At 56.6% G+C, this 27,241-nt stretch overlaps 3 protein-coding genes and 1 long non-coding RNA gene across 8 annotated transcripts in view; 2 read left to right on the top strand and 2 right to left on the bottom strand.

Moving 5' to 3' along the window:
• The first annotated feature begins 4,622 nt into the window (after positions 1-4,622).
• MED9 (mediator complex subunit 9) lies at positions 4,623-8,721 on the top strand. Its single transcript, XM_035339595.1, has 2 exons — positions 4,623-4,876; positions 7,899-8,721. Exons 1-2 carry the CDS (start codon positions 4,728-4,730, stop codon positions 8,113-8,115), a joined length of 366 nt encoding a protein of 121 aa, XP_035195486.1. The 5' UTR covers positions 4,623-4,727; the 3' UTR covers positions 8,116-8,721.
• A 1,923-nt stretch (positions 8,722-10,644) lies between these two features.
• On the bottom strand, positions 10,645-12,680 carry RASD1 (ras related dexamethasone induced 1). 2 transcript variants are annotated; one of them, XM_035339594.1, is made up of 2 exons: positions 12,263-12,680; positions 10,645-11,929 (listed from the first exon to the last, which is right to left on the bottom strand). In XM_035339594.1, exons 1-2 carry the CDS (start codon positions 12,546-12,548, stop codon positions 11,370-11,372), a joined length of 846 nt encoding a protein of 281 aa, XP_035195485.1. In that variant the 5' UTR covers positions 12,549-12,680; the 3' UTR covers positions 10,645-11,369. The 2 variants fall into 2 exon arrangements, with proteins under 2 accessions (XP_035195485.1, XP_035195484.1); XM_035339593.1 differs by having other exon boundaries at positions 10,645-12,000; positions 12,263-12,678.
• A 7,746-nt stretch (positions 12,681-20,426) lies between these two features.
• The window catches only part of PEMT (phosphatidylethanolamine N-methyltransferase), a 38,310-nt gene continuing 31,495 nt past the window's right edge, over positions 20,427-27,241 (bottom strand). For 3 of the 4 annotated variants that reach the window (XM_035339073.1, XM_035339071.1, XM_035339074.1), the window contains exons 5-8: positions 26,862-26,973; positions 23,091-23,165; positions 22,392-22,452; positions 20,427-21,656 (exon numbers count right to left, since the gene is read on the bottom strand). In XM_035339073.1, the coding sequence (XP_035194964.1) occupies positions 22,398-22,452; positions 23,091-23,165; positions 26,862-26,973 (242 nt within the window). In that variant the 3' untranslated portion in view covers positions 20,427-21,656; positions 22,392-22,397. Of the gene's footprint in view, positions 21,660-22,391; positions 22,453-23,090; positions 23,166-26,861; positions 26,974-27,241 lie in introns of all 4 variants that reach the window. The other variant, XM_035339072.1, reaches the window with a different exon arrangement.
• On the top strand, positions 24,333-25,631 carry LOC118174059. Its single transcript, XR_004754522.1, has 2 exons — positions 24,333-24,446; positions 24,991-25,631. It is a non-coding gene; the product is annotated as an uncharacterized LOC118174059 (long non-coding RNA).

Raw genomic sequence — 27,241 nt, 5'->3', positions numbered from 1 at the left:
ACGTCCCTGCAATGTGGATCCGGATAAATTGATCCGGATAAATGTATCCAGAAAAATTGATCCTGACAAGTCTGTTCTCTGAACAGGGCAAGAATTAAAACCTGCACCATGGCCGTGCAGGCCAGTGCTGCTCTGGGACGCACATATCCACCAGCACTGGGACGCACACATTCATATTGTCCCACTCCGGGACCTTTCCAACGCACGGTGTGTGCAGCTGGGGTGTCAGGAAGCAATCCTTGCCCAGGCTGGGTGCTGGGCGCTGCTGCAGGCTCTCGCAGCGTTGCTTCGAGGCTCTGGTTGCATGCCATAGCTCCGAACGCCGCCGCCTCACGTGTTTGGCGGCACGTGTTTTGTGAGTAACTCATTGTTTGCAAATAGCAGCAAGGACACTGCTGAGTCAAGCACGCTGCGGGCGATAGCCAGCAGGGGCCCAGGGCTGATTTTGCCCACTGGCAATGGGCACTTTCCTCTTTTGGGGGTGGGTTTGACACCCCCAGCTCACACTCCAGGCTCTGCGGGGTGAGTTTTGCCCCTTTGCACTTAGTAAAAATTGAGGCTGGGAGGCAGCAAAGCTCAGAGCTGCCTGCACCAGGAGATGGGCCAGGCTGGGGACTGCGGCCGGTCCGGCCGTTTGTTTTCCTGGATCCACGTTTCTGCGTAGCTGACCTTGTGCAAGAAGCTCTCCGCGCTCTCCTTGCCCATGCGCTCGCTGGCTTGGATACCTCCCCCGGGGGGGGGACCGCAGCCCCCGCAGGCCCCCACGTTTGCTCAGCGGTGGCGTGGCATCAGCGAACATCACGAGATCGCCGGACACTCCCCGCGCCCTTGGCTCGTCCCCCTTGTCCCCCCCGAATTTTGGCGCACTCAAGCTCTGGCCTTCACGACCGGGTCAATGCCCTGCGGCTCCGACATCCAGCCTGGAGCCACAACCAGCTGGGCCAAGCCTCCTGTGCCTCAAATTTTCTCCACATGCTGGGCTTCCTTGGATGAGGAGGCCTCTCTCCTCGAGGGTGGCATCTCCTGGGCCATGGGATGATGGCCCCAGGGCAGCCCCAGGATGGGACATTGCCGAGTTCCCCTTGCAGCGGGTGGCTCTGCCAACACAGGACGAGCTCCAGGAGGCACCAGGTTGCTTTGGATGTGTTTGGATGATGGCCCCCTCATTCCTGTCAGCACCCTTCAAAGAACCAGGGACACCAGGGCCTGAAACGGGCCCTGGGTGACACCAGAACTCGAGATGGGGCAGATCCCAAGACCAAATTTCCACCTAATCAAAATTAGGGGGATGCTGGTCAGGAATCTCAGCAGGTTCACAGCCACAACCCAGCAAAAAGCACCAATGTTCTTGTGCCACTGACCACAGCCACCGGCTGCTTGCCCAGAGGCCGGCAGGAGCTGTAACTTCTTATTCCTATCGCCCTGTGCCAGGTGGCCACAACCCTGACAGCACCTCCCTGGCTTTGCGCTACAGACTTATCCCACCACAGCAGCTTGGCAGGCCTTTAAATAGAAAATTCGGGTCGACAATGCGGTACCGGGGCAGGATGGAGAGATAAAGTTCGACACAATGATAGCCCGGTAGTAAAAAATGATAACAGAGCTGGTGGCAATCGCGCTGCAAGCTCCAGATGGACAGCAGAGAGAGAGGGGCCTGGTGAAATGCCAGACCTGCCTCATAAAAATGTCAGGTCATTGTAAGGAGACATTGGTGAGAGGCACGGAGCTGCACGGTGCTCTGTTAAATAACCGGTGTTAAAACTCCCCCAAATTACCTTTGGAAGCAGGCATGAGATGCGATTTGTATAGAAATGACAGGAAAAAAAAATAATATTAGCATTGCAAAGAAACAGGCAGTAAGAGGCTGCAGACACGCTTTATTTGATCAGCTGGTTTTTAGGATAACAGGTTAATCAAATGTTTGGGCAAGCAATGAGCTTATGTGATAGCTTCAAGATGTGGGAGATCAAATGGTCTGGAGACATCTGCACATCTCAGAAACTGGATGTCCAGCAAGTGAATTATGCAAAGAGCACAATCTACATACTGATAAAAAACAGGACAATCATTTGCACTTCGGGTTTATTACCAAATCTAGGGGGGAAATTATTCTTTTCATTCAATGCCAAGAATCTTTGTTCATGCTTTAGCTGCCTCACCAGTAATTTTCAGAGGTTTCTCACTCAAACCTTTTGGCCAAGGATCTGAAAGTGGGTGAAAACCAGACTGAAAATTAGGAGGATCTGCAGATCAATGACAGCTCCATGAGAGAACAGCGGGAGGGCCAGACATGGCCCTTCCAGCTGAGATGGAGACCAGCAGGATTTCAAAGTGATATGGAGGCTGAAGATCATGCTGAGGGTGATGTCTACCTATTAGGAACTGCATTACAAGGATGTAACCCGGGCCATTGAAGAGTCACCCTGTGGGGGTAAGGGTCTCACAGCCTGGAGCTCTGCAAGGGCAGGTGAAGATTAGGGCTGAGGTCCCCGCAGTCCTCTCCAGGGCTATGGACACACCAGTCATGGTAGAGGCAAGAGGTTGACACTCAAATTGTGACCACACAGTTTCATCCGATCAGTTCACCAGCATCTTTGGTGATGGAGGAGCCAGTGACACCACTTCCTCACTGCAAAACATCTTCTTTCTCCCTTGAACTTGTCAGGAGACATGACAAGCCCCAAAAGATGGGAATGGGTCACCTGAAGGAGCCGGAGGAGCTGTTCCCATGAGAAAGGGAAGGTGTGAGGCAGGGACAGGGCTGAATGCCACCGAGATAAAGCTGCATGTTCCAGCCGCTGTGGGAACACATGAACCAAAATGGGAACTGACTGGCACAAAGAAATGCTGATTGACAGTGCTGTAGTTGTGTTTGAATGGTATCTGCATGTTGTCACCTACCCTAATGACTGCCTGACTCACCCATCAGAGGCAGGCATCCAGCAGCCTAGCAATTAACCACACTCCTCAATAAAGTCAAGGGGAGAGTTAAACCCAGCACGGTACAGAAGAAAATGACCCCCATGAGGCCGAATTGAATCTCGCTTTAAAAAAGCCCATAAAACAACATGCAGAAATGAACCTCTCTGCTCAGCCCCATGCAAAGGACGCAGCATCCTGTACCTCCTGCTTGGCTCAGCCAAGGACCATAAATCCCACCAGCCTTCCCACAGGGATCTGCGCAGCAGGTCCCGGGCTCCCTGGGGCTCCTCGCACATTCCTGCACCGGTGCCCAAGCTGGGATCTATTCCTGACAGTAGGAACAAAGTGAACAATTGCATCTGCTATATTTAGAGCAAGCAGTCAATACTCCACGTGTACAAATGGTTACCAGCATTCTCATTTGACATATAAATAGCCCCTGTTTGCTTTTCGAAAGAAATTGCTTTTTAAAAAAATAGAAAATTGCCTTCCCAGTCATCCTCAGCCTATAACTGAATGATGAGCATGGAGGCTTATTGCAAACGAAAAATTATGTATTTTCTCAAAGCCAATCCAGGAAGCAAAACTCATGATTATGGCTGGCATTATTATTGCTGCAATCCTTTGTGTTGAGAGAGCGATTTAAACATGGCAGCAGCAGTTTGCTGAAGCAAACTTGGAGGACTGTGGTACTGAGGGGCACCATCCCCAACCTCCTGGCTTCCAGGCAGGGCACCCTCTCCAGCCACCTCTTTTACCCACTTGCAGGTGTGCAAGAACCCCATTTCTTTCCCCTCTCCCAGCTTCACAGAGGTCCCAGCCCTAGCACCAGATTTCTGGCTCTGTCCCTCCAGATTCCTCCATTTTCAAGCCCCAGCTGTACACCAACATTTAAGTTTTCTTTCCCTCCAACAGATATACCCAGTGCTTCTTCCCTCACACAGAAAGCCAGCTCTTGTGTAGGCATCTATCTGTAAGGTGTTACAAAACAGCTCATCAGCCACCTCGGTGCATTGTCCTCAGTTAGGTTAAAGTTAAACTAAGGACAGCAGTTAATGAAAAAACACAGCAGAAAGCTGAGATATATGGACACAACCAAACCCTGCTAGGGTAGGAGAGTGCAATGGTTATTCATTTAACACAGAATAACGCAATTCCTCCCGCAAGGATCAGCGGGAAAGGGAGGGATGCACACAGGCTGGGGACACCCCCGATACGCTGAGGGGCTGGGAGCTGTCCTTGGGGGCTGTGGGGTGCAGTGCTGGGAGAACAGACCCAGACACCAGCATAGGTTGGGCATTAGGAAGAACTTCTTTACCAAAAGAGTTGTTAGGCATTGAAATGGGCTGCCCAGGGAAGTGGTTGAGTCACCATCCCCGGAGGTCTTTAAATGATGTTTAGATGTAGAACTTAGCGATATGGTTTAGTGGAGGACTTGTAAGTGTTAGGTCAGAGGCTGGACTATGTAAGCTGCTGTGATTCTGTGACTAGGTGATCTTGGAGGCTTCTTCCAACCTAGGTGATTCTGTGATCCTGTGACAGGCCCAGATCCAGGCTTGGCCACGGGGCCTTGGCGCAGGCCCCGGCGCAAGGCCCCAGGCTCAAGCCCAGGCCCTGATGCCCACCCCAGGCCCAGCCCCAGGCCCCCGGCCCCCGCCCCAACTCCAGCCCGAGGCTCCAGCTCCGTCCCCAGGCCCCAGCCGAGCCCAGGCCCCAGCGCAGGCCCGATCCCCGGCCCATCCCCGGGCCGAGCTCCGCCCCGTGCCGTCACTGCGCGGCGCCGCGGCCGCGGGCTGGGGGCCGCCATGGCCTCGGGGGGCGCCGCCGCCCGGGCCCCCGCCGAGGAGCCGCCTTCGGCCGAGCCCCCCGCCGAGCAGAAGCCGCCGCCGCCTCCGCCTCCGCCGGCGCAGGAGGAGTTCTCCTTCCTGCCGCTCGTCCACGATATCATCAAATGGTAACGGCGGCCGCCGAGCCTCGGAACGGGCCGGGCCGCGCCGGGCTTCCCCGGGCTGGCTGCGGGGCTCCGTGCCGGGAGTGCCCCGGGTGGGGAGCGGGGCAGTGGGGTGCCCCCCTGCAGGGATCCTCCCCAGCCCCCCAGCGTCTCCCCTGCCCTCTGCCTCCTGGCTGGGGTTCAGGGAAGGGTGGTAGGAGCTGGCACAGCCCCAAGAGCAGCTCTGCACCGAGGCACGCCCGTGGCCGGGCGCTGTTTGGGTCACCGAGGTGGTGCCCAGGTGCCCGGTGCCAACACCCAGGAGCAGGAGCAGTGCACTCGTGCTGGGTTAATGCTCTGCATAACCCTGCTGTTTGACTGATAATGGCCTCAGAAGGTACAGGCAGTCCCGGAGCAGCGGTGCAGTCTGTTTCTGGGGTGTTGTAAAAAACAGGTTGGCTTCTGCAGTGTTACAGGTTGAATCATTTTCTTCCCGGTTCGAGATTAGTGCTTTAGGGGTAAAGGTGTTTGCAAAAGGATCCTGAAAACTGGGGTGGTTTTGGCCTAGGGTGGTCCCATCAGAGGTGTTTGAGTTCCCAGCAGGAGCATGACAATGCCATGAACATCCATCCTGGGCCATTCCAGGCACGCTGCAGGGTGAGGCAGAGGGCATGGGAAGCACACGTTCCCCTGTTACCAGTTATGGGGCCAACTGCTCTTTCCCTGCATGCTTATATGGGGGCTGGTTTGTTTCCTGCTGGCGTTTCACTTGTACCAAACCTATGCGAGTGCTGAGAGAGGATCACCCTTAACGACTGCACTGTGAGAGCCGTGGCAAGGAAAGACAAATCCCCCTGCCACACCAGTCCAGATGCAGGCCAGGTATGAGAACACAAACCCCAGCCTCAGTTTCCCCGCTGTGCGAGGCTGAGCCCATTGCCAGCTGCATCCGTGTGCATAAGCAAAGCGGGCAGGAGCCCTGGGCCGAGACCTCCCAGCCTGCTATTTGTCACCGAGCAGGTCGTGGTGACCTGCGGATGACAGTTCCCAGGATATCCTGTGCCCTGTCCTGCTGAGCCGCCCACTCCCACCACCCTGCTACCTCCGTCGGGCTGGCACCTGCCTTTTCCTGGGCGGCGTGAGCAGATACAGCTATGCTGAGCGGTGCTGCAGGCGCGTAGGACCGCAGAGCCGAGCGGTGGGATGTGTCGCCTCATGTCCCTGACAGATGGCAAACGTATTATCCTTTAACACTGCCACTCGACTCAGAGCCCAGCCCTGCTGTTTTGACACTGACTCAGCCCTGAAGACACCTCATCTCCAAGGTGAATCGGTGTTCAGGAGCGATGATGTATCGCGTGAATTTGTGTACACTCAAGGCCACGTGCTCTTTCCTGTCGTTTGGGTCCCGAGAAAGTTTTCCCAAGCAGGGCTTGCTGTTACTTTCACCCTTGTATAAACAAATGGCATTGCTTGTGAGGTCCCCGCACACGGCTTTACCAATAATTGGTTGTGCTGGTGTAACCAGGAGCCCCAGGCGGGACGTGATGGAGTGACACCAGCGAAGGAGAGTTGGGGAAGCCTGTGAGGGGTTTAGAGAGCTCTGTCCTTTAAGGGGGGTCCTGAGCATGGTCCTTCAGCACAGGCTGTGGCTGGACATTGCATTTAGTCCTGGGTTATTGCAGGTGGCTGAGTCTGTGCCCTTCCTCTCACCTCTGTCCATGCCCTCAGAGAGGGAGTCGCTTCAATGTCTTGATCCAGCAGGGAAATCACCCATCAGAAAAAAATAATAATAAAAATAAGGAAATAATTATTCCTTCGGATCAACCACCTGGACAGGCAGCCATCCGTTCTGTAGATATAGGTAAGGGAATAAACCTCGGAGAGACCTGGACGGCCCTTTTAAAGCCACCCTGCAGCTATCGTGGATTAAAGGCAGTGTCAGCCCATCCTTCCCCAGACGTGCAACGTGTGTGTGCGCCTGTATTTTTCCACTGCCGACCTGACCGTAACTGCCTGCATAATGGGGATACATTATAGTACCAGCTGCAGTTTTATTTAGAGGAGAGTAATGAATATTTTGTTCCGACAGGCTTTTGAAACGAACAGGACCATCTGGTTAAAAGTTTTGCTCTCAGCCATGTCACGATTCCCCAGAGTTATAATCAAGCACCTCTCAGCCCTGGTCATGCCAGGGAGGTTTATTTTTAGGGCTGGCTATTGAACGGGCTCCCAGATTTCAAAGGCCGTTAGAATCCCGCTTTCGTTATTAGCAGGCGCCCTGGAAGCGGAGACTTGCTTTCGCCTGGAATCGTAAAACTCCTCGCTGCTGCTAACAAAGCTGAGGCAGAGACTAATGAGGGTTTGAGGGCAGACGCAGCCTCAGACAACGCTGATCCTTGAAAAGCACAGAGCTGGCTGCAGAAGCAGTTGTGCTGCTCTTAAAAAATAAGCTGTCACTTCTCTTTTATTAGGTATACATCCCCAGAGAGCCGTTTTAAAGCTCCGAAGTACCATTTTCTCTGCCATTGGACACTCTCTGATACTTTGGGGAACAGTTTCCATTTTCTGCTGTCAAGCTGTTTGACTGCATTGATTTTTTGGATTACTTCGGCAACAGGTCACGGGCGAGCCTGAGATCTTTTTCACAGGTGCCTCCACACAACACACATGCATAAGCTTACGGTCCCCAAAGAGAGATACCGAAAAAAAAGAGAGTGAGAATTTAGCCTATTTTGTGGTAATGTTTTAAAGCTGTAAACCAACTCCTGACCGGTGGAATGGGACCTAAGGTAACTGCACTGTGTGCTGGAAATCACCAGGAAAACAGTTTGTCTCAGAGGCTACCCAGTCCATTTATCTATCTGTGGTTATTTTATTGGCAGAGGTGAATGAGGTGTGTGTAGCTAGATGCCAGGAGCAAAAGTTTCCCAGTGAATTCCAGTTTAAGCCCTGATTACACTGGAAATGGCAGTTCCCCCATCAGGCTGAAGGCACCTTTCCAAAATCAGGTGTGAATAGTGTCTCTGTTTTCTCTCCTCTGCAGCATGGACAAGGACAGCCAGGATGTTCACCAGGTGCTGAATGAACTCAAGAACAAGTTCCAGGAGATGAGGAAGCTGATCAGCTCCATGCCCGGCATCAGCGTCAGCCCGGAGCAGCAGCAGCAGCAGCTGCAGAGCCTGCGGGAGCAGGTCCGGACCAAAAACGAACTGCTGCAGAAGTACAAGAGCCTTTGCATGTTTGAAATCCCCAAGGAATAGGAAGGGGGCAGCTCTGCTCGCAGGGCCGGGGACACCTTTCCTGGCTGTACAGAGAGAAAAAGGTGTCAGAAGTTCACTTTTCTTTTTTATATGCTTTTTTTTTTTGTCACGTCGCTCTGAAGTCGTGCCTGTGGATCACAGGCATGTGACACCGAACCAGAACAGTTCTTGTGTGCCTCGCATACGATGATTACCGCGGTGTCTTCACGTTGATCTGTAGGACTGTGTGCATTTATACATGCATCTCTGGTTTTTCTCTCAGTGTGTGTTTGTTTTCCTTTTTTTCATTCAAGCAAGCAGGGGGCATTGTGTTTTCTCCTCACTAAAGATCAAAATACCTGCTGGTTAAATTGAAAAGGAAAAAGGGGGCATTTTCTGTATTTTTTTTCACTTCTGAATGGACAAAAACGGCCAAACATCAAAAGGGAGCATAAGAAAAAAGCACGAGCTGTTTGGCCCTGCTGCTGGAAAGGGTCTCTGGGGCACTTTGCCGTTTGTGTGTGTAAGAGCGGATCGATTGCTCTCAGTTTTGTATGTCTCTCTCTGTTTTTAAACAAGTGGTGGTTGTGTCTCAGATGGGTCAAGTAAAGATTGAGAAACTCCAAACTGCCCCTGCTGTGTGTTCACTGAGTGCGTGTGGGCTGAGCAGGGGTAGGACTTGGGCAGTACAGAGGAATTGTGTCGCCTGGGCCCGGCTCCTCTATCTCAGCATCACTTTTTTGGAAGGGGGGTGGCCTGGGAAAGCAAAACGGGCTGTCAGGGGAGCAGATTTCAGTGGGCTTTGGGTGCGCTGATCCCCCACATCTGCCTGGGGGAGCACAGCTTGTGGGCAGTGCGCTGGGCATCCTACTCCTGAAACAGGAGAAGGGAAAGCAGGATCGAACCAGCAGGTGTACATGACAACAGCTTTTAGTTGTTCCGTAAGTGACAGAAGTCAGGCTCAGCAGGATGGGGCAGTTCCGTATCTTAAGTGCTCCAGGGGCTTCCCACAAGTGCAAATATTTGAGTGGCTTGAACGTTTGCCAGTGGCTCGTGGAAAGCTCTCGAATGCGGTATTGTGTTCAGATGGATCCCAGAACTCCCTGTCCTCTGTCCTCCCGCTGCCAGCGGTTACGGTGTCGGATGACAACCTGGTAAGCAGCGCGGCATCTCAGCCGACTAACAACTATGTGACGGAACCTTTCATCTCAGGGTTCTCTGAGCTACGCTGAAAGAAGCCGCGCGTCAGCAGTGGAGGAGTGGAAAACCGAGTGAAGTATCTGGTCAGAACCAGCATCTGAGGGCCGGTAGCATTCGTGCCCTCAAAAGAAGAGAAGCAAGACCTGTTTGGGTACGATTCTGCTTCCCTAAGCCAAGAGGCAGGTAATTATGCTCGCGGGGAGCTGGGATGGTTGCAACTCACCTGTAGCCTAGAGATTGCTCTGTCCCCGCTGGAGTTGTTTTACTCGTAATTTCTCTGGGACGGTGCCAGCGTGTAAACTCTGAGCAAAGCAGAACACCAAGATAAACAAAGCACAATGTACACGCTTTTTATTACCGAAATTACCTTTCTGCCAGCCGTTGCCTGTCCCAGTTCAATAAATTCTTGGGTCTCATGCCTGGACGGAGGTTTCCCTTCTTTTGCCAGTTGCTGTTCCTGAGAAACCAGGGCGTATAAAGAGCTGGAAGAAACAGTGTTTTCCAAAGAAACGTCTGGCACTTAACGCAGGAACAAGTTAACTCTGTTAACTCGAATCCAAGTTTTAGACCCAACTGAAGAGGTTTTGTTTGCAATCTCACTCACCCACCTTACTTTTATGGCTTCAATAGAATTTTTCCTCATTAATATGTATTAAATGTAAGTCTGTTCTGCAACTTGAGGGCGGAATGGGGTTGCTGGAAATGATCTGAAACAGAAACAGTCTGCTTCTGAGAACCTGAAGCCGGCGAGAGCTCCTCTTTGAAGAGCTTTCACCTTATCCTTTCACTTCCAGCAATGCTTGCTGCGACTTATTATTACCAAGAGATTAAAAACCATCAGATGCGAAGGTGACCTTTCAAGCAAAGTACTTCCTTTACTCGTGTTGCAAAATAAAAACAATATCCTGGACGGGGCGCAAATGAATCAGTCTCTGTTGACATCATTAAAGCGTGTTTATTTAACCGGGAAAAGGCACGAAGCACAATAAGCTCTTTATAATTAAATGATGTCATTTTCCTTGGTTTCTGCAGTGAATGACATGCCAATGCCCGGCGTGTCATGAAGTTGACAGGATCGCAAATCAGCGTTGCCCGGTGAAGTGAGGAAAGAGTTCTGGCTCAGTGACCCGCTTGAGTAACAGTGTGCGTGGCCCCTCGTTACCCTGTGTGGCAAGAAACCGGCTGCTTTCAGACAGAAACCTTTGCACTGGGAGTCGGGGAAAATGGTGTAATAAAAGGGATTGAGTTGAGAGGCGACTTTTAGCACCTCGGAGCTGGGCTCAGGTCTCGGTTTGACAGGATTGGGTTTTGCTTTGGGGACCGGCAAAGAGAAAAAAGCAGACCCACAAGTGTCATTTGAAAAAGATTTTTTTTTTTTATTTTGTAGAAAAAATAAAACATCAAGTTTCACCCACGGTAGAAACACTTGAAGATTTTTTTGTTCATGTCAGTGACAAGCGATACCTACATAAAGTGCCTATTATGTTCTCATTTAAAAAACCCTTCCCACTTCCCCCCGCCCCCCAAATCTTGCAAATCAGACAAGACAAATGTAAACAAGAGTCAGTTTTTGGTCCATTGGGGCTGTAACTCTGCAATGTCTTTGCAACAGCTTAGGAGTGTCTTCTGCACGTGTTTTGCAAACACAGACAAACACACGACACAGAGCCAGAGTCCGTGCACGGCTTCTCAAGTAAAAACAGAACGAAACAAAACAAAAACAAACCCAAAGCCCCAAGTGGATTCTCACAGGTCTCTGCCCTCCCTCCTGAGAGCGATGCCCTGACCCGAGGCTGGGCGTTCTGGGAGGGAAAGAAACACGAGGTCTGCGCCCCCCGGGCTCATCCTCCCTCCTCGCCACCCATCCGCTCTTTCTCCGTCTCTCTTCCCCAGAGGAGGCTGCTCCTGGCACCCCCTCCTGCCCTCCAAATCCTCCCCTACCGCATCCCCCTCTCCCAAAATGTGCCCTGGGAATGGGAGCCGAGGAAAACCGACCCACGGGAGGAGGGAGGCTGGGGAAGAAGCAAGCCCCTCTGCCCGGGTGGGCGCCTGCCCACCCTCCTGCCTGCCCAAAGTCACTTCGGAACCGAGCCTCTTTCCCCCTCCCTGCCTTCCTTCCTTCTCTCCTTCCTTCCTTCACATCTGCGGGGGGCTCCTAGCTGATCACGCAGCGGTCCTTCTCCTTGCCGTGCCCGCCGCCGATGGCTTTCTCCCGGATGTACATGAGGTCGCTGTGGACGCTGGGCCGGCGGGCGAAGGGAGCCACGATGCCGTACGCCTCCTCCGCGCCGCCCCGGCCGCCTTCTTTCAGCAGCTTTTTGCCTTTCAGCGCCTTCTTGTGCAGGATGTCGCAGTACTGGACCGAGACCTTGCGGTGCAGGTCGGGGCTCATCTCGCTGGGCAGCTTGGCCATGGCGAAGAGCGCCTGGAACATCTGGTCCAGGCTGCTGTTCTTCTTGGCTGAGATCTCGAAGTAGGCGCATTTCTTGGGGTCTCCCCCCACCAGCTGCTCGATCTCCCGGGGCTGCACCTCCCGGTAAAAGTCCCGGTCGCCCTTGTTGCCGCAGATGACCAGGGGCACCTCTATGTTCTCCTTGGTTTTGTTCTTCAGGCACGACTTGGTCTCCAGGATTTGCTGTTTCAGGCGCTGCACCTCCTCAAAGGAGTCCCGGTTGTCCAGGCTGAACACGAGGATGAACACATCGCCTGGGGACAAAGCGGGGATGTGAGATGGCTGCGGGGACAGGGACACACACACCGAGACCCCCCGGGAAAACCACACAGAGACCGGGGAGGGATGGACCGGGCAGCACCCCTGTGCACCAAACAAATTACCCACCCCGTGCACGCACAAAATCCCACCTCCCTCCTCCGGGGGCTGGAAAACCCATCACCAAAGCGTGCAATAAACCCCCCAAAACCCCCGAGAACCCCCAAAATTCCCTCCCGGCGCTCCCCAGCCAAGTACCTGTGAGGATGGAGAGGCGGCGCATGGCTGGGAAGGGGTGGTTGCCCGACGTGTCCAGGATGTCGAGCTGGTAGACCTCGCCGCGGATGCTGTAGAACTTGCGGTGGAAGTCCTCGATGGTGGGGGTGTACTGCTCCTCGAAGCGGCCGGTGAGGAAGCGCGAGACGATGGCCGTCTTGCCCACCTTGGAGGAGCCCAGGATGACCATGCGGTAGCAGTTCTTGGCGGGGATGCTCAGCTCGGCCTCGCTGGGACACATCTTCTTGATCATCGCTGCCAGTTTCATTGAAGCCGGACGAAGGCGCGGCTGGCGCCGAGAGGACGAAGAGGAGGAAGAAGGAGGAAGGCGAAGGGTGCCCGGGCTGCTCAGCACCTCTCCCCCTGGCAGGAAAGGGCCGCTGTGAGCTCCGCACGGGCTCCGCCGCCGCGTTATATGGAGGTGGCAGCGACCGCCCCTCGGCGCGTCACGGCCCGGGGCGGCGGCGGCTGAGTCAGCGCCGGCCCCGTCCCCCCCTCCCCGTCCCCCCCTCCCCGCTCCCGGTGCTGCCCCGGCCCCGGTGCTGCGGGAGCCGGGGAGCCGCGTCCCGACCCCCCCCTTCCCCTTCCCCGGGTCCTGTGCAGCAGACGGAGCCCCCCCGGCCCCCCCTCCATCCGTGCACCGCGGGGCAAGTCCCGCAGGGATGGCAAAGTCCCGCTGGGATTGGGGCACTTTTGGGGTGCGGGGGGGAGAGGGGAGGTAGTGGCTCGCCGGGGGCTGCAGCCCCGGGAAGGAGGGCTTTGGGTCGGGTTTTGTGCGGAAATCCCTGCCCGACCTCAGCCCCAACCCGACCCCAGCCCCAGCCCCAGCTCTGCCCCATTCCCTTCCCCATCCCAAGACGATCCCAGCCCCATCCTGCCCCCAGTCCCAGCCCCACTCCGACCACAGCCCCATCTCCAGCCCCATCCCTACCCCATCTCCAGCCCCAACACGACCCCAGCCCTATCCCATCCCCATCTCCATCCCCAAGACGACCCCATCCCCAGCCTGCCCCCAGCCCCATCCTGATCCCAGCCCCATCCGCAGCCCTACCCCACCCTCAGCCCCATCCCTACCCTATCCCCATCCCCAACACGACCCCATCCCTGTCTCCAAGACGACCTCAGCCTCAGCCCTAACACAGCCCCATCCCTACCCCATCCCCATCTCCAACCCCAAGAAGACCCCAGCCTGCCCCCATCCCCACCCTGCCCCATCCCCAACGCGACCCCATCCCCACCCCGACCCCATCCAGACCCCGACCCCATCCCCACCCCATCCCCACCCCGTCCCCAGCCTCCTGCAGCCCCGGCTGCCCCCACTAGAGCGCGGCCGAGGGCCCCGCCGCCGGCCCGGGCAGCGCAGGCGGCAGCAACCGGGCAGGGTCGGGGCTGCTGGGCCCGGGGCACGGCCGGGGAGGGGAGCAAAGGATGCTGGCAGGGGGGGGGGGCGAGGGTGGGCTTGGGGCGGCCGGGGCCCGCTGGAGCCCCTCTGCTGCGCGGAGAGCTCGGCGCGATGGATGAAGGGGAGATGGGACCCAGGGAAAGCCGAGCTGGCAGCAAGCTGATGGGAAACTCCGAATCAAAGCACCTCTGAGGATCCACGAGTTAAAAAAAAATGTAGAAGTTGATGCTTAAGCACGGTTCGGAATAGCAGAGCCCTCACCTACAACACTGCAAGGGACCTCGGGGTAGAAGACGGGGATCTGTGGGGCACGGGGCGTTTCACCAGCACTGCTTCGGAAAGGGATGCTGCTGAGCTTGCCGGCTCCTTGCCTGTTCTCACACCCGGACGTTCATTTGAGCACTCCAGAGAAATGCAGGGGAGCTGCAGGTGCCCGTGGGGTGGGAGGAAGGAGCAGGTACAGCCCCACCACCGCCGGCCCCGCAGCGAAGCCGCGAGGAGACGCCGGGGAGGGGGAGCGGGACGGGTTCACGCGCTTATCGATCTGTGTGTGAGACAGCACGGAGGCTTAGCAGCCGCTTCCAAAGCACAGATGTATCACCCCCCAATAACAAAAAGATCATTTAATTGAAGCAGTTGAAGGAAAACAACGGGAGGAATAGGAAGTACGTAGCTCTGGGGGACAGACAAATCAAATACCTTGATTAAGGTTTATTGTTAACCGTACAACTATTAATAGTGCTAGGAGTCGGTAAAAATAGCCTGCTCAAAGCCTCCTCTTAGGTTAGCAGGCTTCAGCAAATGGAAAATCCATTTGTTTGCTCCAAAAAGCTCTTTGGAGACAGCAGAGGTGCAGCTGCATGGGCTGGGGCACGAAGGGGGCTGCTCAATGGGGACCCCCGGGTGCAAGGAACGGGACCCTGGGGCCGGCCGGGCCCCGCAGGGCTCCATCCATCAGCGGAGGACGTGGGCACCGTCCGCACCACCGGAGGCTCCTGCGGAGTCACGCAGAGCCCGAGGAGAGGAGCATTACGAGGCATTAGTCTCCGTCCCCCAGGATCATCTCGAAATCTGTCTGCTGCTGGAAGCAGAGCACATTTGCCAGGAGCCAGCTGCCTTTGATGGATGATAACGGAGCCAGCTCGCTGCAAGGCAGAGCCTTCCCACAGCTCTGCCTGTTAAAAATCACCACCTCTTTCTGACCTGACTGCAAATAGCCTGAGCCCTGCGCAGGGGCAGGTAAAACAGAGTTTTCCCCCACAGCTGCTGTACAACCTACACGGTTTGACCCTGCCTCTTGCGGGGTGCCTGCTTCTTGCCTGGTTCTGCAGGCTCACAGAGCTGCTCAGCACAGCCAGAGCCTGGGGCAGGCTGCTGAGCACGAAACCCGGTGATCACAGGCACCTTTTTCTGGAATTAAAACATCTTCAGCGCCGATCAGTCCCTAGCTTCTCGCTATTTCTTTTTTATGCACCCACCCGTGTTCTCCTGCCGCCTGCTGATGAACAAAACCCTCCCCACAGCCCCGAGCAAGTCACCGAGGAGAGGAAATTCCCCGAAAGTCGCACAAACAGCCCGGCGACAGAACATGCAGCTCCCCAGGGCCCCTCTCGGACAGACTGTGCATGCAGGAAAACAGAGTTCAGGGCAGCCTCTGCAGAAATGTAGGAAGCAAAATGTACCAGAAAGCATGAGCGTGCCTCGCACGGGCAAGCCCGGGAAGAGGCGACCTGGAGGGATGCTCGGCAAAGAACAATTGCATCAGCACGTGGAGCTGGGGGTGGCCTCGGCTCGCGGCTGGATCCTTGGGGTCCACGGGAGGAAAGAGCCCGGAACAGGACAGCCTGTTTGTGCCTTTCCCCTGGCCCACGCAGCACCCCAGACCCCTCCCGGGCTGCAGAGCAGCTCCGCTGTGAGCTCCGTATCCCTGCCAGCAGGACTCCCGACATCTGCACCAGGGCTCCGCACCCCCAGCCCGGCTCTCCCGGCTCCCACGTTGCTGCTTTCCCCTCCCAGAACAAGGACCTGTTCCTCGGACCGGGACCATCTCCCTGTTTTCCCAGCTCCCTGGCCTGCAGCTGGCTCACAAATAACCGCCGTGGGCTGAGCACTTCCCAGCAGCTGCAGGACACCAGCGGGGCCGTGCGGGGCTGCAGCTCCTGCCCTGCTGCTCCCCCGGGACGGGGCGAGGGGGCGAGGGGAGCAGCTGGGGAGGGAAGGGAAGGGAGGGCTTAGCTCTCGCTCTTGCTCATCCCCCCCCCAGGGAAAAGCATCTGATTAAATCAAGACGCAGAATCCAGGGTTGCTATTAATTCCCTATATTATTAGCTTGTCTCATTTTATTAAATCTCCTTTAAGGCTTCTCAAAAGCAGCCCCTAATTCACAACGTGTAATTTTCCCCCGATGAGGCGCGGTGCAGAGGTGGGCCGCTCTGTCGCAGGGCGCCGGGTGCTGCTTTCGTTTGTTTCCTTCCCCCCTACTTCTTTCACCACGGTTTCATGGCTCTCGATTCCTTTTTTTTTTTTTTTTTTTTTTTTTTGGGGGGGGGGGGAATATGATTAATAGAGAAATTGACAGCTGGAGATGTCTCCAGTCCCCAGTTCCTTCAGCCACCCGGGTGAGAGCTCCATGGGAGGCATGGCCGCACAGCCTCGTGTGCACAGGGCAGCTGTGGCCGTGCCGTGTTCCCCTGCATCGCTCCCCTTCTCCCACCCTTTAATTCTTGCCCTTGGGAACGGGGTCTGGTTACGGTTATCAGCCCTGCTTCCTGACGGAAAGCCACCCAGGAGGGATTTTGTGCGACAAACTCACCAAAACCCACGGCAGCAGCTCGACGCCCGGATCTCGGCATGGAGCTGAGGAGGCTTAGAGAGAAATGTCACCGGTGAGCAGAGCTGGGCAGCTACGGGCCTGGAATATAGGGTGTGGGGGAGAGGGGGGCTCGATGACCCCCGTGGATGCGTCTCTACAGATTTCAGGGGGTTCCCATGGGAATTGCAGCAGCTGCCAGGGCACCGGGGCAAAAATAAAAGGCTTTTGGAAGAGAGCAGAGCCCCAGAGGTGGCAGCGGTCGGAGATGGGCTCGGGGTGGCAGGGGGACGTGTAGCTGGTGTGGTGGGCACGGAGCCCGCAGGTGTTCGGTGTCCTGGTCCCACACCTGCCCCCGCCGCCCCCAAACCCACCGGGGGTCACCTCTGTCCCAGCCGCAGGCAGGGATGGAGCGGGCGCAGCCGGGTTCGGCCCGGGGCAGGCGAGCAGCTGAGCCCCAGCGAGCCGCCCTGGGTAAACAACTGTCCTGCAACCAAAAAGCAGCGTGGAAAGAGAAGCACATTCCTCTGCTTTCCTTTTTGCTTTTGGAAATAAGACCCGAGGATGATGCTCACAGCTTGGGCAGCTCCGCAGGCTGTCCCGGGGCTGCTTTTCGGTGTGCTAATTAAAGAAAACAGCCTCGCAACTTGTCCTCTGGCGCACGGAGGGAGCTACGTGCGTAAAGCCCCCCCGGGGGGAGGTGGGACGGGGTCGGGGCAATCTGGATGCCGTTGACAGCCCGGGAAGAACAATGCGAGGGGCAGGGTGATGGTGGGTGAGGGCTGCTGCTGCTCCACGCTGCGGGGTCGTCCCTGAAGCCTTGAAACAAGCTCTGGGCTTGGAGGGACCCCAGGGGATCCCGAGAGCTCCCTGCATGGCTCCTGCTGCCGCGAGGCTTGGTGGGTCCTGCTCCCACCAGGGTTTTGTTCACCTGCAGCATCGGTGCTTTCACAGCTGGAATGAGTTTCCACGAGGGCTCTTTACCCACTGCATTTCTACTTTGGGACAGTCTAAAGCCCAGGGCTGCTTTCCCTGTGCAGCAGAGATAGGGGAGCCCGGTTTATTGCTTCTCCTGTAAGAACAGGGCCCATCGTGTCCCCTTCTCTGCACTAGGGGGGCCCTGAGGGAGCACCCAGTGCCCAAACGCCTCCTGCAAGCCCCGCACCGCTGGGCGTTCTTGTGCCCAAACCTCAGCTTTGCTTCAGCATCAAATCCCAACCCGTTTGCTGGTGCCAGACAAACCCACGTCCCCCCTCCTGCTGAACAGCTCAGCCTCTGCATGGGGAATCGGTGCAGGAGCACCCCCCAGAGCCCCCAGACCCCCGTCCCCCCTCTCCACCCAAACATCACACCTGCAGACTCAGCGAGCCCCCCGGGGCCGGGCCCGGCAGGACCCCGCAGGGATCGTGACTTCTGTGGGGCCCCGAGCCTCCTGCCGGCTCCGCCGATGCGAGGAGCGCTGCCCGGGTTGCGACACGTGTTTATTTTCTGGTTCTGGCTGACGGTGTTTGTTCTCTGCCTCCAGGCCCATGGCCTGTCCTCCCCCGGGTGAAGGAAGAGCAGCTTCGCTGGACGAAAGCAAACCCGGGCTAGGGGTGGGAGCTGCAGAGCACGGGGCTCTTGGGGCCGCGGCCCCGGCTCTCTGCCTTCAAGGAGAGGACGGCAGGATGAGGCCCCCACGTGCAGCCCGGCAGCCCTGGGCAGAGCATCCCCACAGCGTGGAGCTGGCCCTGAGCCCCCCCCCAAAATATCACCTGCGGTTTTATGCCCTGGATAGCACGTGCGAATGCTCGCACACGGGTGAAACACGTGCAAGGGGGCAACGTGGGGAAAAAGCCCCGGTGATGTGTGCGGGCGGCACAGCGGCTGCCGGGTCTCTGCTGCCCAAAGGTGACCCGGGGCTGGACGGGCTGACCTGGCTGTCCCTGCCAGGCTGAAGTTGTCATTTAACCAATTTCTCCTTTTTCCCGGTGTTTGCGCCGGAGAAACGTGGGGAGCACAGAGGGACGCGTTATCTGCCGCATCTGCGCGCAGCCTCACGCGCGGCTGTGCCCAAGGCTACAAACAAACCCCGCTGCCAAGGCTCAAACAACCCAGCGAGCCCCGCGCCGCATTTCCAAGGCACGAGGGTTTGGGAACGATCCCAGGCCCACCTTCGCAGGGACCCCGCGCGGTGTCACGGTGCTCCTGCGGAGCCGGGGGGACAACCTGCCCCTGCCGGCACCAGGGCTGTGGACAGGTTTGTCCCTGGGGTCAGGGAGCCCCCGGCCAGCCGGGGCCGTGCTCTGGGGAGCCGGGAGGATGCCTGCAGTCCTGAGGTGCTGGGGTGCATGGATGAGCTGCCCTGGATCTGTCCCTGCCATGTGCAAGGACCCCTCTTGGCGCTTTGTCCCTGCGCTGCTCACGAAGGGCTGTCACGGCACGTGAATAACCCCGGAGGTTTTCCTTCTGCTGCTTTGAGGCCTCAGCTTTGGAAGCAGCAGCGGTCTCACAGCCTGGCTTGGAGCTCATCCCTGCATCAGTGCAGGATCCGGCCCAGCCTCAGCCGGGTGCTGGGGATGGGATGGGGGGGAAACAGCCCCGGCCCCCCCAGTGCTGCGCTCAGGCTGCAGGTATCGCCCGCACCGCCTGTGTTCGTAGAAATGTTAAGGAATCAGGGAGGAACCGAGCTTTTTCCTTATAACTGGAGAGAGAGAGTCCCTTAATCCCCCCCGTCAAATACCATACACGAATAAATAATGCTTCCTCGGGGCTCTCCTCCCCGTGGCACAGCATGGCACACGGTGCTCGCTGCCGAGGACGGGTCCCAAACAGAACGAAAACCCCCCCAGACACGGCAGAGAGGGAGGCGTGGAGCCTGCAGGTGGGCCTGAACATCACCGTTATGCTCCTTGGTTTTGCTTTAGGGAACGGAGCAGACGTGTCTGAAACCCCAAAGCCCAGCTTCCCAGCAGGCAGAGCCACGTCTGCAGACATGGGACACGGCTGCTGTGGGAAGAGCCCCTAAAAAAGGGTGACGGAGCCAGCACAGCCCCAAAAAGCTTTGTGAGATCGGAGTGGGGAGGGATGGGGGTGAAGGGATTCGGGGACGGGGTCTGCGACGCTGCTCCCGGCACAGCGCCAAGACTTTTGCTTTCAGGATGGCACAAGCTTGCGAGGAAAGCGGCTGCATCAGCAGGGTGTTTGGTGACAGCCCCACCTGGGGGGGCCGAGCTGTGCGAGTGGGGTCCCTCCAGCCTCGTGGCGGGGACAGGGACAGGCGTACGCGCTCCCCAGACCGGCAGCGAGACAGCACAAAAGCAGCCCTCGTTAGAGTAATCCTCCCCTAACGAGCACATGCCTCTTTGGTAAATACTGATTTCACCTATCACCAAATCTGAATTTATTTACATCGGTGCCTTTGAGCCAGGACTGGCAGCTCTGACAGAAATCGCCTGCATAATGCAATGCATCCTCTGCTCGCTGGTTGCTATGGGCACTGGGCTGTTTGAGCCTCTGTCTGTAAACACGAACCACGGAGGGGATGTGGAAACTTGGCTAAAAATAAAATACTATACCCAAGTCTTCAAGGGGAAGGTCGCTGAGACAGAAATAATAATAAAAAAATAATCCCTGTGCAACGGCTCCGCAGAGGCACAGACACGGCGTCCGTGAGCGCAGGAAGGAGAAACCGAGGCTGGGCTGAAAAGAAACCGACACTTTTAATTCCCGTTGAGCGATGCCGGAAGGGTGAATTACAACCATGCACAAGCAAGACGGAATTGGGCCGTTTTGAGAGAAGCGAGGACCCTCTCCGGAGGGGACGGTGCGACGCGGGGACGAGGCACTGTGCCAGGATGGGACCAGGACCGGTTCCAAAGCCCCCGCCCCCAGCGCCCTGCGGGAGCCTGCAGCCCCCTTCCCCGCGCCGCCGTCCTCTCCCGGGAGCTTTACGCTGCTTTTTTGCTTTTTTTTTGGTCATTTACAGCTTATTTCTCATACTGTTCTGGGAATCTGTAAACATTGAGCGTGGGGCTGGAGCCTCAGCCCTGGGACCTTCCCGTTCAGGGCCGGATCCAGCAGCGGGCTCGGGGTGAGCCCAGGCTGTATTTGGTCCCATCTCGCGGGGGCAGAGGGGCAGAAACCCTCCCCTTCCTCCCTCCCGCCCCTGCAAGGCAGTGAAGAACAGCTGGAAGGCACTGGGTGGTGGGGAAGGGGGGCAGGACCCTGGGGCAAAGCAGGGGATGGATGGGGTTTATCCTAGAGGGAAGGGGCACCGGCACGGCCAGGGACAGGTCCAGTCCTGCGGATACCCGATGGGAACTGACTCTTCCCTTTGGTCTTCTCTGCTCCCAGCTTGGTTTCTCCGTGCTGGGGCTTCCCCACGGGACAGCTGCCATCCCTCCGCCATCCCCAGGCAGTGGTTTAGGTAGTGTGCTCACATCTCTGTGCCCCGCAGTCCCCTTTGCAAGCAGCACAGAGATGCTCCAGGGCTCTGCACCGGTGGGAAACTGCTGTTATGGTCGGGGAGGTTTCGCTGCTCCGGAAAAGAGGGGTTTGGTGGTGGCTTTGCAGCAGTTGCCCCTCTTCCTCACCTGGCAGTGTTTGAGAGCCCCAGGGGCACCAAGCCGTGCCTCTTTGGCAGCGTCTGCTTGCAAAGGTGCTGCGGGGTGATGGAGGATCGGCCCCTCCGAGGTGTCAGCCTGCGGAGCGAGCGACGAGATGAAATGAGCTGCCCAAAAAGCACCGAGCGGCTGCCCGCTGCCATCGCCGTCCTGAGCAGCCTGCTTCCAGTGCCTTCTGCACGGAGCTTCAGCTGCAGCTGGTGCTCCTGTGTGCTCAGAGCTCGCTCACGAAAAGGCCCCCGGTGGCTCCATCGCTCTTCTGCTCACCCTCCGGGCTGGAGCTGGAGCTGGGTGGCTTTTTACCCTGCAGATCTTCAATAATTGGTGCGGGAGGAGAGGTCGGGAGGCCCTGGGGACCTTGGAACAGGACTCTCCAGCTCCCACGGGCTGAGCAAGGAGGTGCTCGTACTGTTCCTCTGATTGCTTCCAATACTGCAGGGTGCTCAGTTGGCTCATTAGGGGTTGCTGGGCTAATTAGTAGGATACATCTCGGTAGGAAAAGTGGGCAAATCGGACAGCGTGGGGAGCGCAAAGGCACGCTGCGCCGAGGTATCCGAGACGCTGCTTTAAAAAAGGCAAAGAGACGAGAAGAGGCTGTTAAGGACATCGCTGGTGCTGCGGCAGCTTTGCTGGGGCAGAGGCTAAGGGGCTAAGCTCTCAAACCACCGGCAGGCAGAGGTAAGGGGGGTTTCCAGGGTGGTATTTAACCCCAGGGAAAGGAGCCTGGGCAGTAACGTGTGCGTGCAGCAGGCCCAGGATTTTGCAGAAGCCTTTGGCCCAGCAAATGAGCCAGGGCTGAGTTTCAGCAGGGAGCATATGCACAGCAATGCCCCCAGCCCTGGCACGGAGCAGGGATGCCCGATTTCCCTGCGGTGCCGCAGGGCACACACGTCCTCGTGCAACACCCTGGCCGCTCTCTGGAGCACCTGCCATGGCCAGTAGCTGCTTTTTTTTTTTTGTCTGCCTGGTTTAGATCAGGCCTGGAGCCTCGAAACTCCCCAGCAATGTTCCCTTGCGCTGACTCTCAAGTATGTGATCAAAACAGTTTGGGGGCTGCTGGTCGGGTGCCAGGAGGCGGACACAAAGGCTGCTGTGCGAAGCCTTCCCACACGGGTTTGTGCAGAGGTTGGAGGCTCAACGCTCCCGAGAAGCGCAGGAAGGGCTCTGGGGAGCGGGGAGGGCAGGGGGGCAGCACTCCTGTCCCCATCCAGTGTGCTCGGAGGTGGGGGCACCCGGCAGAGCAGCCCCTCTGGAGCCCCCCTCACTGAACAGAACACATGGGATCAGCAAACGTACCCGTCGTTACTTGTTCCTTGCTCCCTTCTGTTTCCGCCGGTAGATTTCTTCTGTGAAAGGCCTGTGGTTGTGGGACGGGAACGTGGGGAGAGAGGGGGCAGAGACACAAGAGAGGGGCAGGAGAAAGGGGGGGAAGGTGAAATGAAGAGCGCCGGGAGCTCTGGGGTGACCTCTGCTCCTGCCTCGCCTCGGGGCCCAGAAGCTGTGCCCGCCGCCCTCCTCCTCCCCTGAAAAGCCAGAAGCCCTTGTCCTGCTGAAGCGCAACCAGTGCTTCTGGGAATGGTTCTGGGCTGCCTCAGCCGGGGCTGCCTGGCTATTGTGGCGTAAAGCATCTGAGAAGCCCATCCAAGGAACCACAGAATGCAAGTTCTTCTGGTAGGGCCTCTTCAGATGCCACAATGGGTCCTCGTGCTGCCTTCCTTCGTGCTTTTGTGTAGACGGGATCGGGCGTCCGAACGAGAAAAATCTCGTTTTGATAAAAATAAACAAACGCGCAAATGTTCCTAGAACTCAGCACATAGTTTCAGAGAGGAATCTGCCCATTATCAAAACAACTGGAAAACAGTCCTCTGTTTTCCTTCTTCCCCGCCGAATGAATTGGGAAAAAAAAACATCTCCGCTCCTGCAGTTCCCCGAAACCTTGGGAGCTGAGGCTGGTAGAAATAATTAGAAGCTCTCCACTTTTGCAGAGCTACTCACCCCTCATAGAGCACTGCAATTGTGTAGGAAATTGCCACTACAGCTGTCAGCAGAAGGCCAGCTGGGCTTGCATGCCTGTTTTGAAAGAGAAGGAGATCAGGTGAGTACATGGGCTTATGCAAGACCTGTTTTAGAAAGTGAAATGAGACATTAGGCTCCATGAGAGCACTCGCTCGCTCATTAAGCAGAAGTGAACAAAAGGTGGTGTTGGTTTTTTTTTTTTTTTGTGCTTAATGTTAGCTGTCTTAGACAGATGTTACTTGGCAAAGCCTCTTCCCCAGCCTACTTCGGCAACTTCTTTTAAGTCTGATCCCCGCATGGCTCCGTTAAGAGAGCTCCTGCTTTGATGCTAAGTCCTGAGATTAGGAGGCTGTTTAATAGCTGAGCAGCTGCTTACGTGCGGCCGTGGCGCCGAGCCAGCCCGCTGCAAGGGAGATGCCTGATGTGCCCAGAAATACGGGCCACCCGGGGTGCAGGACACACCTGGCAGGCAGAGAAGTGTCACAGCGAAATGGTGGCCCTGTGTGGTCCTGTGTGGTCCCCAGGGCCCAGCTGCGTGACCCTCACTGATCTCGGCAGCCTCCAAACCAGCTGCCAACACCACAAATTCCCCACCAGCTCCCAGCCTCATCTCTTAGCATCAGCCCCCCCAAAGCATCCCGTCTGCATCCCATGCTTCCAGCCACCGTCTGCAAGTGTTGCCATTAATTAGGACGCTGCTGATTGCCTTTAATTGCTGGTTGCAGCTCTGTGAAGGGGACAAGAGCTGGCTGTCAGCAATAAAATGTACTTAGCTGGTCTCTGGTGAGGATAAACATCTTGCTAGCCTCGTGCGAGGGGGCCAGCCCTGTTGGGAAAACATGCCTTCAGAGCAGAGCCCGAAGCACCTGAACCCTGCAGCTCCTGGAGCGATGCACACACTTTTCACCCTTTCCACTGTTTTTTTTTTACACAGTTCCACCGTTTCCATTTTGCTTTTTCTCCTCATTAGGATACACGGGGCGACTTCTTCGCCTCCCCACCCCCTGCTATTACATGCTTAGTCATGTCTCCTCCTTGATTTGTATCAGAGGGAACAAATTTGCATGATTGTTTGTTGACAGCAAGACCTCTAATTGCATCATTTGGCTGCGGTGCCAGCTCTGATTTACACAGCCTGTTGCCATGAGTTAAAACACTTCCCCTACCACCGATACACGGAGCCGGCTCGAAACGACCAACGCTCCATTTGTCTCGCGGGAGAAATGAGGCTGCTCGGCTCGGGCAACGAGCAGCATTTGTGTGCTTCTGCTCTCTTACGAGCCCGACCTACTTACTGGGCTCGTTTTGTAGCAGGGTCAGTGATGAGTCAGCCAGGTAGGGTTTGTGGCTTATTTTTTTGTGGTCCTGGTAGCAGCAGAGGACTTTTTCGATAGGAAATCTGCCCCCCAACTCTTGCTGCAGCTCCCCATTGCTGTGGGGTTTTTGCAAGAGCGACGCGCGTGGGCTCGCGTCTTTCCCCGCCAGCACCGCTGGTCCTGGACGTGCTGCTTTGCTCCTGCCTCACGTTTGCTGCTCGCAGCCCTTTCCTCCCCGAACTCTCCTTTTTTTGTGGTGAGCGGTGGAGGAGCCTTGTCCCCGCGCATCCCCCTTGGGCACGGCAAGGAGCCCCGACAGCCCCGAGCCCCTCTGCTCACCGTGCGCGCCGAGGGGTCGAAGCACCGCCCGCAGCGCGTTTGGCGGACGTGTTTATTTTGACTGTGGAGCTGCCATTAGTCAAGCCCGGGATATTTGCAATATCCTGGAAGGGAGAAAATCGCGGCTCGGCCCCCAAAGCATGCTCTTAACGTCGGAGCCCTAATCGCGGGCTGTCTGGGGCGCTGCCAAGCTCGCTTACATTATGCGGTATGCGCCCTTACAGCTGAAAATGAATCAAGCCTCTGGGCTCCGGTGCCACGATATGGAGCATGATACATCACCGAGGGAGGCGAAATACGTTCTACATTTCAGGCCATGTCCAAAGCCCGTCAGCAGATGCATTCCTCCTGTACCAGCAGCTCAGCTGCAGCATCCCTCCCGCCGCCGGGATGTTAGCTCTGGCCCCTCCGCGGGCAGCCACCCAACATCTTAAAGCCCTGCGACTCCATCGAGACCTCTGTTGAGCCCTAGGAACCTCCAGAAAAAAAATCAGAAACCCAAGCCAAGCTGAGGGGGAAGGCAAACAGCCACAAACACAGCGGGGAGGGTTGCGCCGAGCTTCCCCAGGGCCAGGCGGGTGGTGTCCTGGTGCCACTTTGCACAGCTCCAGCAATTTGTCAACAGCAATTATTTGTCACGCCTTGCTGCCCTTTATGGGAGCAGCCTTTTAACAAGAAAAAGAGGCAGTCACACTGTTGTCTTGAGCCGCTTCAAGCTGCTTTTGCCTAGGACTGTGTTGGAAGACCAAGCAAAGCGCACCCGGTGCGAGGCTGCTCTGTCGCAGGGGCGAAGAAGGGATTTCTGCAGCACAAACCGCTCGAGGGGGCTCGGCAGAGCTTCCAGGAAATTGTTTGATGCTGATTGTAAAAAAAAAAATAATGAAAATCTTATAAACTCCTTCTGGTCAAATTCCTCCTTCGGGTATGTCACACTGGGTGGCTGCTCTTTGGCCGTGGTGTGGCCTGGGGGGGGGGGTCCTTCTGCCCCGCTGTCCCCACGCTGTCCCCCCGTGCCCAGCCCATGCTGCCAGCCTCCGCGGAGGCCGCGGGCAGCAAGCGCGTGCCGCCGGCTCTCGGGCTCCATTTCCCAGGGTTTGGCCCCAATCCAGCTGCCGTGGGTCTGCAAGGAGGGCGAGCGGCCTTGTGATGCCTGACGGCAGCGGGGGGGGGATTTTAAAGTGCAAAGGAACATCAGCAAGGCTCAGCGGAGCCGTCGGCTTGGCTTATTACCAGGGGCCAGAGAGTGCTGCGCTGCCGCAGACGTGGCTGAAAAAGGGTTCATAAAGTGGTAGAGGATTTTATTTTTCCACAGAAAGGGAAGAGAGGTGGGTCCGCTCGGGAGTGCCCATGCAAAATATGTAGAGATAAAGACCTGAAATGCTCTACGGGCTCCCGAGGTGAGGCAGCCAGTGTTTTGTTTTTTTTTTTTTTTCTCCTGGGCAAATAAATAAGATGTGATATTAAATGAAAACCACATAAAACTTCATACACAGAACAGAGTATATTGCTCATTTACTGCTAAATTACAGCCTATTCATTTCCTCCCAAGCAGGCTATTAAGCTGTGTTGTATCACATGAGGAGTGTTTCGGAAGTGTTATCGCCATGCAGTGGGGGAAAGGGTGTGTTGGCTTGTTTTGTTTTTTTCAGAGGTAATTACAGGGTCACACCGATCCCCGGTATCAGTGCCCTGCCCCTGCTGAGCGGCACCCGGCATGAATTCGGCCCTGACTGTTGATTTTTCCACGTGCAGAGCCTGCCAAGGACCCCGTTCGGCGGCAGAGCGTTTGCTGATGTTTCCTCTCCCCAGCACTCGGCCGTTACTTATTTTTCTACCATTAACGCCGCAAGTCTTTTATCACAGCAGAAGATCTTGGATGCACAAAAATAGTCAGGACGCGAGAAGCCAGGGCACGTTGTGCTTTCCCTGCCGGTTTACTCCCCGGCTATTTTATTGCTGACTTGCTATCATCACCAGCTGTTTCCTTGGCCCCTGGTCCAAGCCAGCCCCTTACACCCTGCCCGGCAGCGCCTGCCCCATAGCGCACAGACCCCACATTTACCCCACAGTGCCACCGGCAGGGCCACGTACTCACATGAGGGACCAGCCCAGGTAGATGGCCGTGCTGCCCCAGTACATGGGATTATCCAGGATGCTGAAGGGGAAGCTGGTGACTTTTGCCTCCATCAGGATGCCGAAGTAATCACCTGCAGGGCGAGCAGAGGGTTTCACGTTAGGCTCCACGAAGGCAGGAGTTTTGGGGGGCTCGGGGGGCTCGGCAGGCGGTACCCTCCACGGGGCATCCCTGCTGGGGAGGCAGAGCAAAGGGAAATGAAGGCGAATGAAGGGTTTTACTGCTGGCTTTCAGGCTCAGAAAGCTGCAGTAAATAGGCTGTTTACTCCGTGTCTATCGGCTTTTCCGGGAATGGCTCTTTGCCCACGAGGAAGGTTTGTGCAGTGCAGCGAGGCTACGGC

The sequence above is a fragment of the Oxyura jamaicensis genome, chromosome 14 (genome assembly GCF_011077185.1).
Source record: "Oxyura jamaicensis isolate SHBP4307 breed ruddy duck chromosome 14, BPBGC_Ojam_1.0, whole genome shotgun sequence".
In the NCBI taxonomy this organism is placed as follows: Eukaryota; Metazoa; Chordata; class Aves; order Anseriformes; family Anatidae; genus Oxyura; species Oxyura jamaicensis.
This window is presented reverse-complemented; position numbering and strand designations above follow the sequence as displayed.

Excerpts from the sequence above, each read along its gene's own strand:
- RASD1 (XM_035339594.1), bottom strand. The coding sequence starts at position 12,548 with ATGAAACTGGCAGCGATGATCAAGAAGATGTGTCCCAGCGAGGCCGAG. Across the intron at positions 11,930-12,262 it reads CCGCCTCTCCATCCTCACAG|CAAATCCTGGAGACCAAGTC; the intron begins GTACTTGGCTGG and ends CGCCTGAAACAG.
- MED9 (XM_035339595.1), top strand. The coding sequence starts at position 4,728 with ATGGCCTCGGGGGGCGCCGCCGCCCGGGCCCCCGCCGAGGAGCCGCCT. Across the intron at positions 4,877-7,898 it reads GTCCACGATATCATCAAATG|CATGGACAAGGACAGCCAGG; the intron begins GTAACGGCGGCC and ends TCTCCTCTGCAG.